This window comes from Aspergillus pseudonomiae, assembly GCF_009193645.1.
Source record: "Aspergillus pseudonomiae strain CBS 119388 unplaced genomic scaffold BDV37scaffold_34, whole genome shotgun sequence".
NCBI lineage: Eukaryota > Fungi > Ascomycota > Eurotiomycetes > Eurotiales > Aspergillaceae > Aspergillus > Aspergillus pseudonomiae.
In genome coordinates this window covers 85,197-99,055 of record NW_022476026.1, presented here as the reverse complement: position 1 = coordinate 99,055, position 13,859 = coordinate 85,197, and the positions used below count along the sequence as shown (strand labels likewise).

General features: G+C 48.6%; 3 protein-coding genes across 3 annotated transcripts; 1 reads left to right on the top strand and 2 right to left on the bottom strand.

Annotated features, from left to right (window-relative positions):
* Positions 1-573: 573 nt before the first annotated feature.
* BDV37DRAFT_283222 (Rho family guanine nucleotide exchange factor CDC24) lies at positions 574-3,699 on the bottom strand (the record flags this gene model as incomplete). The annotated part of the gene is made up of 4 exons (XM_032087250.1): positions 574-1,913; positions 1,972-2,158; positions 2,413-2,661; positions 2,725-3,699. The coding sequence occupies 4 exons, from the start codon at positions 3,697-3,699 to the stop codon at positions 574-576; spliced, it is 2,751 nt and encodes a 916-aa protein (XP_031941276.1).
* A 3,661-nt stretch (positions 3,700-7,360) lies between these two features.
* On the top strand, positions 7,361-9,957 carry BDV37DRAFT_283221 (F-box and WD domain protein; the record flags this gene model as incomplete). Its single annotated transcript, XM_032087249.1, has 2 exons — positions 7,361-7,556; positions 7,667-9,957. 2 exons carry the CDS (start codon positions 7,361-7,363, stop codon positions 9,955-9,957), a joined length of 2,487 nt encoding a protein of 828 aa, XP_031941275.1.
* A 17-nt stretch (positions 9,958-9,974) lies between these two features.
* Positions 9,975-12,281, bottom strand: BDV37DRAFT_248398 (uncharacterized protein). The gene has a single exon (XM_032081991.1). It carries the CDS (start codon positions 12,067-12,069, stop codon positions 10,576-10,578), a length of 1,494 nt encoding a protein of 497 aa, XP_031941274.1. The 5' UTR covers positions 12,070-12,281; the 3' UTR covers positions 9,975-10,575.
* Positions 12,282-13,859: the final 1,578 nt, after the last annotated feature.

The window sequence follows — 13,859 nt, the reverse complement described above, 5'->3', positions numbered from 1 at the left end:
AATTGGTCTGTTCGACGGAACAGCGGTATACGTACATCATGCAGTCATTGCCCGCGGATAGGGACGGAAGGGGCCCGAACAAGAATAAACAAAGTCAGTCGTCATAAGCATCTCACCCGACAAAAGAGCTCCGGATAAAATGCACATGGTCAAGGTGAAGATAAACATAAATCGGCTTCCGGTAAAACACCCCGAAGAGGTTGGAATAAAGGAAGAAAAACGAAGAGAATAGAAAGAGAAAGAGAGAAAACGGAGAAACAAAGTACGAAGGAAAAACGAAACCAGCCCTTTCTCTTCCCCTTTGTTCGTGGATGAAACAATGGCTCCTTAATAGTCTCAAGCCAATCCAGTTGGAAATGAGCTGTAGAGAACCTGATGACAACGCCGGCAACTTCTTAAATAGACGCCCCTTTTTTTCCTTCCATCTCCGTAGACAACCAGAGCGAAAGGGGGAATTCAAAACAGCAAAACAAAAGGCGAAAAATAATAATAAGTAAAATGAAGAAGATGAGAAGAGAAAAAAGAGTATAGTAACAACATGGTAATGAGCACGCCACCTCGGTTATATTGCGTTTAGTTCTCGACTGCTTGGCAATAGAGTTGAATCTCTCCAACTTGACCTCTGGAAAGCATATCACGGTGTTGCTCCCGCCATTCCATGAACGCCAATTGGACGGCCTCGTCGCTGTCAATGGTGACGAAATCTCCGTCCTCATCGCGGTAGCGTAACCTGACCGACTTGCTGCCTATGGATAGATTGGTGAACCGGGCCAGTTTCGCATCTACTCGGTCTGTGAGGGAGCGGAACATGATGTTGCTGGCAATCACTAGAGTGACATAGTTATCATCGAAATTAACCTTCGCTTTAAGTTGCGTCGGCATGAGAGGTTCCTCCTCTGGTTCTTGGCTCAGCGGAGATGTGGGCTGATCTGACACAGGCTGATTCATTCGAGATTCAGAGTACTGGGGCTCATGGAAATGCGTGGGTTGTCCGTTGGGAACATTTCCGTTTCGGCTAGGTAGAGTGGTGTTGGTTGGTGAATTGGCTTGACTTCTATTAACAGGCGCCTTCATGCTAGCCATATGAGCAGGGATCGGTGGAACGGGCACGTTGTCGACCGTCTGCATTGTGTGTGCGCCCATGTACCGACGCGATTCAGGGTTGTGGTGGTGTATATCCGGGCTACTCGCAGAACGCATCCGCTGAGCCATGCCATTAGAAGTGCCGGACATAGGAGGTAGTGAAGGGCGCTGAGCGCCTCGCCCATTAGGTGCACTGCTAAAGTAGGGATTCGAGTTCGAGCCATCTCTAGAAACCCCGCGAGATAATGCAGGCGCAGTATACCGATTGGGCTCTTCGTTCCATGTACTACTTGAAGTGGGCTGACGGCCGTACGAATAACCAGCAGTAGACTGCGAGCTTGACCTTGTGGATGGGGTTTCGGCAACAGGCGAAAAGTAAGAGTTAGCGTTTCGCTCGGCTGGCGACATACTACCACCAGGGAACTGTGTATGCACAGAAAGGTTCGGGTCTGGCATAGGGAAGCGAAACTTGTTTGACAGGGGCGGGCCAGAACCACCACTACCCCCGGTTGCGGATCGCGTCCGGAGACTAGTGCTTGATGCATTCCGACTCATAGGAAACTCGGAGAAGAAGCCTGCCTCCTTAGTGGCCTGTTCATCGCCATCATGTTCAAGGTACGGATTGGGCATGTTCGCCATATTCCTCATGTACGTAAATTCTGTCTCGGATGTACCGGTGTTCCGTGCGCTGCGGTGCTCTGCTTGAATTGCACGTTGGTTATCAATGTCCCTGTACCATTTGCGCATGGCATCTTCATTTTGGTAGCGTATGATGAAGTTGTCCACTACGCCCGGATCACCTTTCCAAAAGATTTGAATACGATAAGAACCTGTGAAACAGTGTCAACCCAGCACAAGTCTTCTTGAGAACCCAAGGCAGCCCCATACCTGGCTTCTGATAACAAGCTATATCCGTCACGTTTGCCATGTAAATGCGACCCTTAAGCTGCAAACGTGGTTTCCCTCTCACAGTAGTAGATGGCTTATCTTTACCGACCATCAATTTCGTTTTCTGTTTGTTTGGATTGATATCTTTGCAGCAAAGGAGGATGCGCTCAAAAAGGTAGATGTGGTACTAGACTCGGAAGGAAAAGTCAGTAATCATGTGCTCCACAGTGGAATCTTTTCCACTCTTAAGCCCCAGAAGATGTGTAAGGTTATGTTTAGGCACATGAGCCTGACCGGATGATGAGGGGCAAGGCGTTCTGATCTGTGGGCATGGATGTAGCCATTTTATCGGCCAGGAGGAGTCATAGTAGAGCAGCATGGGCAGGATGGATAGAGTTCATGGGTCGGAAATATCAAAACAGTGTCTAGGCGGGAACAAACCTCTCTTTCTGAATCCTTGCCATTGTCTCCCTTCAAAACAGTGAATGTACCGAACCGAAGCAAGTCACCAAACGATTCTATTTTAAGCGATTTCCAATCGTCTACTCGTTCGTCTAGCTCTGTGAATGCCGAAGCCAGGTGTTCTTTGTCAATAGCATCGTTTGCAGAATCAAGGACAGATTGAATAGAGTCGATGGCACGGGTAATATCCGTCTGCAGCTCTGGGTTTTCAGTCTGCTTGCGCAGTTCCTGGGAAACAAATTTAGCACATCGCGACCGACGATGGCTCTGAGAATGACATAAAATACTCACGGAAAGCATCAAAGGATATTTGGTGAGCCGCTGGAAAGGCTTGACAAAGAACCCATTAAGCGTTGAGGGTTGGGCCACCATCTGCTTCAAATCAATAGTCCTCGGGGCTGTATGAATTCTGTCCCATTCCTTCAAGCAGACTTCGTCGCAACGCATTTGGTTTGCGATAAACGGTTCATACTGCCGGAAAGCATCTTCGTGTTGGATAAACAACTCGCCCCAGTTTTGCCTCTCTTCCGGCAAGGCATAATGTTGCTCAATCCGAATCAAGAATCGTTGGGCGAAATCAAGGAGATTGTTCAAATTCAAAAAGATCTGATGGCTAGGGTCGCCGGTAAGAGCCCCGGTCTCCTCCAACTCTTTCTTAAGTGCTTGTAGATTTTGAAGATGGTGAACATAGTCGCGCTCCGTCTCCAATAACTCCTTAAGAATATGCTCCCTCTTGGTAAGTTTCACAGTTCCTTTTTCCGGGACGCGCGATGAGACATCGGACGTTCGCTTCAGCTGACCCTGCATTTCTAGAATGTCCAACACACGGTTCACCATCTTGATCACTTTGATAAAACCAGTTGTACTCTCACCATACAAGTCGGTGATGAGGAAGCAGTCTTGTTGAGGAAAGCCCAGCTCTTTCAGAGATGCCTGTAGGAATTTGAAGGTGGCAGCCTTAGGACGTTTTGCTTCGGGGACCTTTTCAGGATCGACCTCGAGGACCTCTTCAGGGCTTGAGGCGTTGTAGATGGTCAACAAGGGGTACCCTTCCCGGAGGCAATTCCATAGCGACGCCACAGGGTCGGTATTTCCCTGTGCGAGATCCTCTTCATCCATCTCTCGTAAGTGCGATTCGAAGGTCGGGAGTTCCGCGAGGCGCTTCTTGAGATTGACGCAGCTTTGATAGATCGACTCACCGCCGCGGCGGTTGATGATATTGTCCTCGGCGATAGGACCGCTTGTCATGACTGCGGTCTCCGCCATTTCGACTGCCGGTCGACTGGGACCGTGCGGGGAAACACCGACAGCTGTATGGGGAAGATGGTTCAAATCTGCGCAGCAGACCAACGAAGGAAGCGAGTGGACAGAGACGATAGATGTGGTTGTACAAGAATCACGTCGAGCATGGATTACGGACTGCGAGCCGGTGGACCGATGCGGGATGGATGGCGCAAGCGAGCAGCTAAGGAGTGAGTGGAGATAGTGGTATGTTAACTATCCCTAAAGCTGAGTCAAAGGACGGTTCCGTGTCTCGACCTTCTGTAGGTTTGGTTTTAGAAAAAGGAAAAAAAAAAAAAAAAAAAAGGTCAAATGTATAAATACCCTAGTCTAGGAGGATCGAGCGACTGTCTGTTCTTTTCTAAATTTTCTTTTGTATTTCTTTTTTTGCTTTTTTTGACCTTCTTTTTTTTTCACCCAAAGGTCAAAATTTCTGGCCCTTGCTGGCAACAGCCTCCAAAGACCGGGAAATTTGGGAGGGTTCAACGATAGAAAGGGTGAGTGTGGGGTTTGCCGCTGCAACCAGGCAAGCGTAATAGAAATCCAGAAGGAAAGGATCAAGAACCGTCTTCTGGTGTAAGGCTTGTAGTTGAATAGTAAAAATTGGAAAATAGTCAACAAGGAGTGCAAAGCGCAGAGTAGAAAGAGGCCAGAAAGAAAGAAAGAACCATCAAGATCGATCAGTATGAGGGATGGCAAGAGAAAGGAGACATAAGAGGGAGGAAGAAGAGGGAGCGAACGAGCGGGAAAGAGACTAAGAGAGAGAGAGAGAGAGAGAGAGAGAGAGAGTCCAGGCCACCAGCCAGTAAGGAAGTGATGTGGTTCACTTGCCAGATCGGGGTAGCGCGCGTCAGGCTCCTTAAGTTGGCTGGTGAATGTTCAATTGCTTTAGTGGTTGAAAGGGGGCATCAGGGGAGAGAGGGGGAAACACAAGAGATGGTGGAGTGGAGGGGCCTAAGGGCATAGTACTACAAGTACTAGTAGTATTTCGCTCTACATAGTACTCTAGTCTAGTGCCCAAGTCAGTTAGTCTACTGTACGACGGGAAGTATGTATGTTGTTGTATCTACTGGGAATGTATGTCCAGGATGAAGTATACTACATACCTTCCAACAGTAGTTAAGAAGTTTAGCACATACTTCAACCTCTGACTGGCCAGTAGGGCCCTTGTTCACCTACATAAAGCACATTAATAATAGAAGAGGGGGGCGCAATATGACCTTGAAGTCTTCCTGGTATGGTGGGTGAATTTCAAACTGGAGACCAGTGCAAAAGCCGGGGTTGGGTTCACAATCCCATTCCTTGTCTGAGATCTTCCCAGGTTTCCAAATGACCGACAGTAGGGGCTGGGCATGAATATCGGATGCACATCAGGTTGCATGGAGACTCATCTCTTACATGAAGTGTTTGAGATTTTGACTAGTCTGAACTAGCGCGATAATTAGGCACGGGTCATATTATGATTTTCCCTGCCGAAGTATCAACCACTTTTGGGTCCATTTACGAAGTGGGGGGCTCAGTCAGTAAACAAGACTTTTTACAGCCGCTGTCATCAGAAGTTGTTCAATCCTGGTGTGATGATACTTACTACACCTCCAACATGATATCTTCTTCTTTTTCTTCTTCTTCTTCTTCTTCTTCTTCTTCTTCTTCTTCTTCTTCTTCTTCTTTTCTGTCTCTCTTCTTATTCTCTTTTTCAATATTTATGGACCTAGTTTTCTTTAATTTTAAAATTTTTTAATTTTTTTTTTTTTTTTAAATAAAAAAAATTTAAATAAAAATATTATTATTAATATTATTATTATCTTCCTTGATCAACCCCTGCAGAATGGGGCAAGGAAGGAGGCGTCGGGGCGAGATGAGGGAATATAAATAGAATTAAATTGAATTGAATGATTGTATCTTTTGTTCAGCCCTAACCTATTATCTTCAGATCCAATTAGAGTATTCATGTGACAAGTTAGTAGCATCTGTACCTTGCACAATTGACTACTCTGTACAAACCACAGGGAAACTCAGCGCCGAACCAAAAATGCCAACAAACAACAGTAAAACCGATGGAATCCAATTGAGTCCTAGGGCTATGGAGTACTGTCAGAAGTAAGACGCGGAATATTGTCTTAGGAGCTAAATTGATCTTCTTCACTTCTGACGGTGGCTGGTCTCTGCTAAAAGAGCAGTTTGCGGGTGTTGTTTACCCTTTTGAGACCATAATAGCGTATCTACTCAGGCTATATACATACAGCAAGCAAGAGCAACCGAAATGACATCGTCCGTCACCTGCCAGATGTGAGTATTAGTAGAAAGTAGGATATGAGGTTGGTCGTGACAGATGCTCCTCAGACAAAGTTGAACAACTGTTCAATCCATCTATTCCTTGAGTTTCTCCAGATAACTCGGGTGGAACCTGGGACAAGCACATTGTAACCGTTGCTTGCTATTCTTTCTTGTTTTCATCTATACTACACAGTAGTATTACCCCTATGCTCTCGTCAGCAACTCCGGAAAGGGTATACACACTACGGGGCAGTCTCAAGGAACTTAGCTGTTTCAAGTAATGATGATCTGCTCCGTATCGGAGTTCTACGTCGGCTATGGATCAAATTGAGATTGCGCCATAGCTCCTACACAACCAACAACCAATCCACAAGGGTATGTGGAACGGTGGAGAGAAAGAAGGTGCCAAATCTAGGTCCTTTTGGAGATTACTCTTGAACCATTCTTGACAGTTGATAATGGTACCAAAGGAATCGAGTCCAACTCTCAGCTAAAGACCAACAAGCAATGGCCGGCAAAATTGGACCTGAGAGAGGGTTTAGGATATATTAGCGTATCATCAAAGATAACGATGAAGGTTACATCCTCAATTCCAGCAAGTTCTCACCGCTACAGGAAAGCATGCAGGTTGTATTACCGGATGCTTGAACCCTTGGTCCGGTTTCTGAGAGGCTCAGCGATGATATATATGTTCAGGTTCAGGTTCCTCGGCGCAAGTAGCTGCAGTGTTAAAGGGATACCGCTGCATGTCACCGGAGGAAAAGCCTGAAGGAGTACGTATATCTATAATCAGGATAATATTGGCCAGAGAGGTTACCTGGATGATCTAGATCCAGTCCAGCGGTACCGAATGTAGAAGATTATCTTGCTGAAGTATGTATGTAATGTTTGCTTCCTTCCGGGCCTTGGTAAAGACTACCCCGGCTGTACTGAAGGAAAACTAAAAATCTGACGTGACCCGTACCGTACTTGGAAGAAACAAACAACAACCTGTGTCAGTCTGACTAAACCCGGTTGGGTATCGATAGTCAAGTCACCTATCAATCCACCGCCAACGCTCTCTGACGACAGTCCCTCCTCAATATGGCCTTCGATCACCCTCTTTAAGGCCCTTCAATGCTGAGCTACGATATATATCTCGTTCATGCTTGTTCTTGAAAGCGTGAAGTGGTCTACTTCCAGGGACACAGGCAATTCGATATTCGCCTGTTTTGCTGCCAAGTAAGAAGACAAACAACACCAGCTAAGCTGCGCGCCGACTGAGCTGAGGCTTGGGCCATCCCTCCCGTGTTAGTTCAGCCAAAAAAAAAAAAAAAGGTGGATCTGACTACTGCATATCGACCCTCTTGTTACAGTGAGGAAAGAACTCATGGCTGGAGAGACGACCGCCGCCAATTATTCCCCCGACCTCACCGCCCCCTCATTATCTGCACCTTACAGACTGGACGAGGGTTACTCAGACGAGACCAGAAGCCAGGTGGACAAGGAACTTGTGGAGCCGCCCTCGGATGATGGGATGCCTCTCCCGGATTGGCTTCTAGCTAATAGCGAAGAAGATAGGGCTGGTGCGTTGAACTTTCCCGCCAGCCAGCGCCGTTCGCGTGTCTGGACGGCGAGGCTGATGCCTTCTGCCTTTTGTTTGTGGGCATTTGTGCTTACAGTTCATCATGTATAGAGATTGCCTACAGCTTATTACGCACACTATCCACTTCTACCGTGGCCGCGCTTGTCGACCGCCTTGCGCCTGTGTTGCACATGGATCCCGTTGTCAAACTCCCTCCCGAGATCACCTCCGAGATCTTCTCCTACCTTGATCCTAAGACTCTCTTGACAGCTTCATTGGCATCTCGCGCCTGGCAGGGCCGTATAATTGACTCTGGTCTGTGGCGAGGAAAATACATCGATGAAGGCTGGCGCGTCGATATCGAGGCGATCCGTTCATTCGAGGAAAGGCAATCCAAACTGTCGTCCCCTGCTCTTCGTAAATCCCGATTAAGGAACGCCGATACAGATGTCGGAGAACCGAAGAATAAGAAACGAGTACCTCCAAGCTGGTTAGACTCGCGAACGACAGGATATGTGGGCAGTTACATAATCGGGCGGCAAGATGGACAACAAACGTCTGCGGAGGCCGACACTGAGGGTGATCATCTCATGAGTGATGTCGCAAATGACCAGAGCGAGTCAACTGCCTCTGGGCACCAGTTAGACTCGAACAACATTCGAGGGTCTCAGACAGACCTCTCTCGCACCGCGCATGGACCCACGTCCTCATCAGCTCACTCGGCCCCCAAATCATCTATTTTGCTACGGATGCCTAACGGTGGTGCGAGAATTAACTGGCTTCATCTCTATAAGCAACGTAGACGGTTGGAAGAGAATTGGAATCGAGGTCGCCTCACGAAATTCCAGATTCCCCACCCTGAGCACTTGGCGGAGTGCCACCAAGAATGTATTTATTCAATCCAATTTTGGGGAAATTGGCTGGTGAGTGGTAGTCGAGATAGGACTGTCCGAGTTTGGAATATTGATACACAGAGACTGCGCTATCGTCCTCTTGTGGGCCACTCCAAATCGGTGCTCTGTCTCCAATTCGATCCCCGACCTTCTGAAGACATTATTATGACTGGGAGCAGCGACAAGAGCGTCATTTTGTGGCGGTTTTCCACCGGTGAGAAACTCAAAGAGATTGCACCGGCTCATCAGGACTCTGTGTTAAACCTCAAATTTGATGAGCGTTATCTTGTCACATGTTCCAAAGATAGGCTGATAAAGGTTTGGAATCGGCGTGAGCTCATGCCCGGTGACAAGGACTATCCTGTCGTCCATCATGGGGCTGGGTCTATATTTCCAGCGCACATTGTTGATATAAACGAACTTCCTTCCCCTATTACAGAAACCGAGCTGGCCAAGCGTCACATACGCAACCTTGCTCCATACTCTCTCTTGATGACAATCGCAGGGCATGGGGCTGCAGTTAATGCTATCCAGATAAGCGAAGATGAGATTATTTCCGCCTCAGGTGACCGGTTAATCAAGATCTGGAACATCCGGAGCGGTGTCTGCAAGAAGACCCTTGTGGGCCACGACAAAGGTATCGCATGCGTTCAGTTTGATGGCCGGCGTATCATCAGTGGAAGCAATGATGACTCCGTTCGTATTTTCGATCACAGCTCGGGCGCGGAGGTTGCTTGTTTAACTGGTCACGCCGACTTAGTAAGGACCGTCCAAGCCGGCTTTGGTGACCCACCAGGAGCCGAAGAGGCTATGAAGTTGGAAGCTCTGGCCGTTGATAACGAGTTCCTCGATGCTCGGCGCTCCGACGAAGCTGTAGACTATGGTCCAAGGGCTCTCAGACGTGCCGGCCACCGCCAGAACACGGCCGGTTCCAGAAACCCAAAGGACATTAAGGCTTTGGGTGCTCATATCCCACCGGGAGGAGGCGGAAGTAAATGGGCTAGGATTGTTTCGGGTTCGTATGACGAATTAGTGCTTGTCTGGAAGAAGGACAGAGATGGCGCCTGGGTTGTCGGCCAACCACTGTCTCACGTGAAGACTTTGAAGCAAATCAACGGAGAGGATACTGATGATGAAATTCCTCCTCCTCGTGGTCCACGGAACGCCTTTGCCCAGCAGGCTCAGAGAAATCGGCCTACCAACCCAGCTGCCGGCCCAGCAACGAATCGTCCTCAGCTTCAACAGCACCTACCAGTTGTGCAGGCTCCAGGAGCGGCGCACCACCATCACCATCACCACGCAGCGCGGAACCAACAAGCCCGTGGAAATAATAACAATAACAATAACAATAACGACAACAATCCGCCGCCATCCTCCAGGGTCTTCAAGGTCCAATTCGATGCGCGGAAAATCGTCTGTGCCACCCAGGACCCAAGGATAGTGGTATGGGACTTTGCGGACGACGACGAAGAGATAAAAGAGGCTTCTCAGTTCTTTACGGGGCTTTAATAATTTACTTCGTTTCCCGGACTTCTGCATATACCGTTAACGACATGACGTCGGTCTTGTGGCTTTCATTCTCCATTCTATATTAGCATCCCTTCTCCTTCGTCTCCCATTCTTCTTGGTCTCTATTTAGCCCAATTGGATATTGTTATCGATGGTCATTATTGCATGTGAATATTAGGGCCTACGATCTCTTTGGAAACTTTCTGAACTCATCATGGGCGTCATATGGAATGTCTTTGAACTTATGGTTTATTCTCTAACATCTATCGTTTCCGAGCATTATTGCATTGAGGAGTAACGGAGTTGACCGGTTCATGTCGTTGCAGTATCAGATATGGAAACTCGTATGAACAGCCGTCAAGCCATGGATCTCTTAGTTAAGAATATAGTAGAAAGGTGGCGTAGAAGCCTCCCTTTCTTTCATAGAATGAACCTTATCAACCACAGCTCTCTAAAGGGTTACTTCATGAAGAAGAGTAACAATAGTGGATCCTGATGAATACAGACCAGCATAATCCAATATCCGCAAGATCCTTCATGGCAGTGAAAAAAGATTCCCGAGTGAACCATGTGATTCATACAACGCCTGATATCCAAAACCGCAAATCGTGACAGCGGTTAAAGAGATTCCTGGGTCTGTTCTAACCATGTGGAGGATCCATAATTACGAGAGGAGATAAAAGCTCGAAACGACGTCCACATGTTCGAGCAGTAACGCCCAAACTCCTGCACCGCACCTTTCTTGACATGCGAAGGAGCCGCGCTGTCGTCCGAGACCCGGCTCCTTGCAGTAGCATATGTGTCATTAGAAGCAGTGTTCACATATACAATAGTATCCTGCTCATTCCTGGCTCCCCCACAGCAGCAAAAATAATAGTTAACAATATTTGAGGCCTGTAACCAACGGCCGCGTTGGCCATCAAGCGTGACGCATCCTTCGTGGATAGAAGGTTCCGCTGTTGATCGTGTTTGTGTGGGGGAGCAACCAGAGGGTTCAGCAGCTAGTATAGCGGACATGTCCATCACCAGAGTCCTCCTAGCCCCTGGCTCTAAGGCGCGTCCATCCGCGGAATTCGAGGTTGTCGCTGATTGAGTGGTCACCGAGCAGCTTGGCCCGGGTGAGATACTGCTAGATATATGTTGTGGACGAGGAACTGGTAAGTGGTTTCCTGGGTGAATTGAGTTCTGCCGCTTGATATGGGAACAGTGCTCTGTGTCTGATGGTCTAGTCTGAACCGCGGCGCCGCCACCCTCGTCAATGCCACCACACTGAGCCATAGAAAGGTTCCTCCGATGGAATGGATGGTCGTGTAATCTACCATTCGCACCGACTCCATGGGCACTATGCCTATGGGGAAAGCGCCCTTGGACCACAGTGCTATCAACTGCCCTCACAACAGTGCATTCTCGTCCAGTAGATCGAAAGGCAGAGAGTGAAGAGATACCAAAGAATCTTCGAAGTGACTCTCCGTAGGATTCGACTCTATTACCATCAGCAGCGTTACTACAACGGCCACGTTGCTGGGATTGCCCATTGCTCGGTGCTGAATGGACAGGTAATCGCGCAGAGCAACGGACTGCCTCTTCGCTGCCGAAAGATGGAAGTCCCGGAGGTGTGGGCATCCTTACTGGTGGTGGGTACGTGGGTAGAACAGGACTCGCAGGGGACGCTATACTTCCCAGCCATCTGGAAGCTTTCACTTTTGCATCTGCATCGTTGACACTCGCCGTTTTGCGGTGTCGCCGTTGGTCGAACCGGTCGACTTCTGGCGACTCCTCTGGAGTCGGCACGTTTACTCGTTGTCCGTCATTTTTTTGCGACAGTATATGGCATTCCGATGTATTTGGCTTTGATGGATTACCTGCCATGTACTCGGGCGTGGGAGCGACAAACATTGCCATGTTTGCTGCCATTCTGCTATTCAGGGTACAACTCGACCTAGGCACAAGGTCTTCCAACCCCGAGCTTGCCCTTGCGGCATTGTATATCGAGCTTGCATCGCTTGGACTCGACCCAGATGACTCTCTGGTCGAGGCTGGGTTGGATGTCGCTCTGTTCTGCTGCGGGACAGAGTCCGGGGTGGTTAAAGGAGAGCGACATCGCAGATCCATTCTGAGGCATCACAGATCTGAGAACGGGCATAGGATCAGTCGAAGTGTAGTCAACGAAAGACACAGATTGACTTGTGAGCACGGGATTTGGAATGTCACCGTACCTTCCAACCTGGCTAGGAATCCAATCGAGAAAGAGCAGCACTGAAGTGAATCAGAGGGAAAGAACTACCTTTGGTGGACTGATAGAGGTAAGCCGAAATTATCGCTCCAAACATTAGTGGCAAGTATGTGTGCTTCTGACAAAACCACAGAATTGCGATTAATTATAAGATAGTCACCAAGCCCATTCGAATAGTAGAAATACATTTAACAAGCCCCTTAGAATATGAACAACATGAGGGATCATAAACGGTCCAATATATACCCAGAATAAATAGACATTAATATGTACGATGAAGAGAATATCAGCAAGATGAAGTGACCTCAACCAAAATCGGGTGGCTTGAGGATTAACAAGGAGAAGTTTAGGATATCATCATCGTCATAAAGCCGTGACGGACTGATTCGGATCAGCTTTGCTGGCTTGCTCCTTTTTCAGATTCCTGAGCAAAGCCTCCAGCTTTCGGCGTTCTTCTTGCTCCGCCTGTACTCAAGTCAACCCGAGAACCTTGCTAGAGAAAGGATAACAGTGTACTCACCTTCAGTATCTTCATATTCTCAGTCCGCGTGTCACGCATCATCTTCTTGAATTCGTTCTTCAGCACCATGGTTGATGTCGTCTCATATGTGGTTCCATCTCGTCCCATTGACGCTGAGTGCATGCCCATCCAGGTGATCCGCTCTTCATTCAATTGCGTCTCCAGTTGCTCACAACGATCCCGAAGCGCGTCAATGAGGCTCTCAAACTTCTCGCGTTCTTTCTCAAATTCGATACTAGCTTTGGTCATGACTTCATAGTCATCAATCGTCTCGCGAAGCTCCTTCTCCAATGTCTCTACGCGTCGCTGTGTGTCGCTGTTTGCAGGCCTACCGGCCTTGAAAGTGGCCAACTCCTGCGCCAGCTCGATATTACGGGTGGTCAACACCTCGAGCTCCTTTTGAAGGGCAGGGTCGACAGCGGCTGCCCGTTGAGACCGGCTACCATAAGCACCATCGAGCTCAGCCTGGGCCATTGTAAGTTCAGTTCGAACCCTCACAACCTCGCCTTCGAGCTCGGTTAATTCCGCTTGCAAGCGTGCCGCATTCTCCTCAGCGTCTGCCCGAGCCTTGGTTGCCTCGCTGAGCTGAGACTCCACGTCGGAGCGTATTTGTTCTATCAAGGTTTGCAACCGAGTAATTTCATCCTCGGCCTGTGTGTGCGAGTCCGTGGCCTCCTTCAGCCGTGCGTCAGTTTCAGTACGGATTTGCTGGATACTCTCCTCAAGACTCGAGATCTGTTTTGCTGATCGCTCACGGGATTCCGTGACCTCCTCTGTCTTTGCATCAACCTCGCCACGAAGTTGGTCGATCGCAGCTTGTAAGCGCGCGATCTCACCATCTGCTTCGGAGCGTACCGCAGACAGTTGCTCTGTGTGACCGTAGGACTCGGATCGAATCTGTTCGAGTTGAGATTCTAAGCGGGCAACTTCGGTCTCGGCACGGACGCGTGCTTCATGGGCTTCCGCGTGAGTCGCATTTTCTTGTTGAAGTTCTTGCATGATAGCCTGCAAGCGGGCGATTTCAGCTTCAGCGAGAAGGCGTGCTTCATGAGTCTCAGCGTGGGCATCTTTCTCGCGCTGGTGCTCTTGGATGGCAGGCTGCAAGCGAGCAACTTCAGCCTCTGCACGAAGACGCGCTTCGTGGGCTTC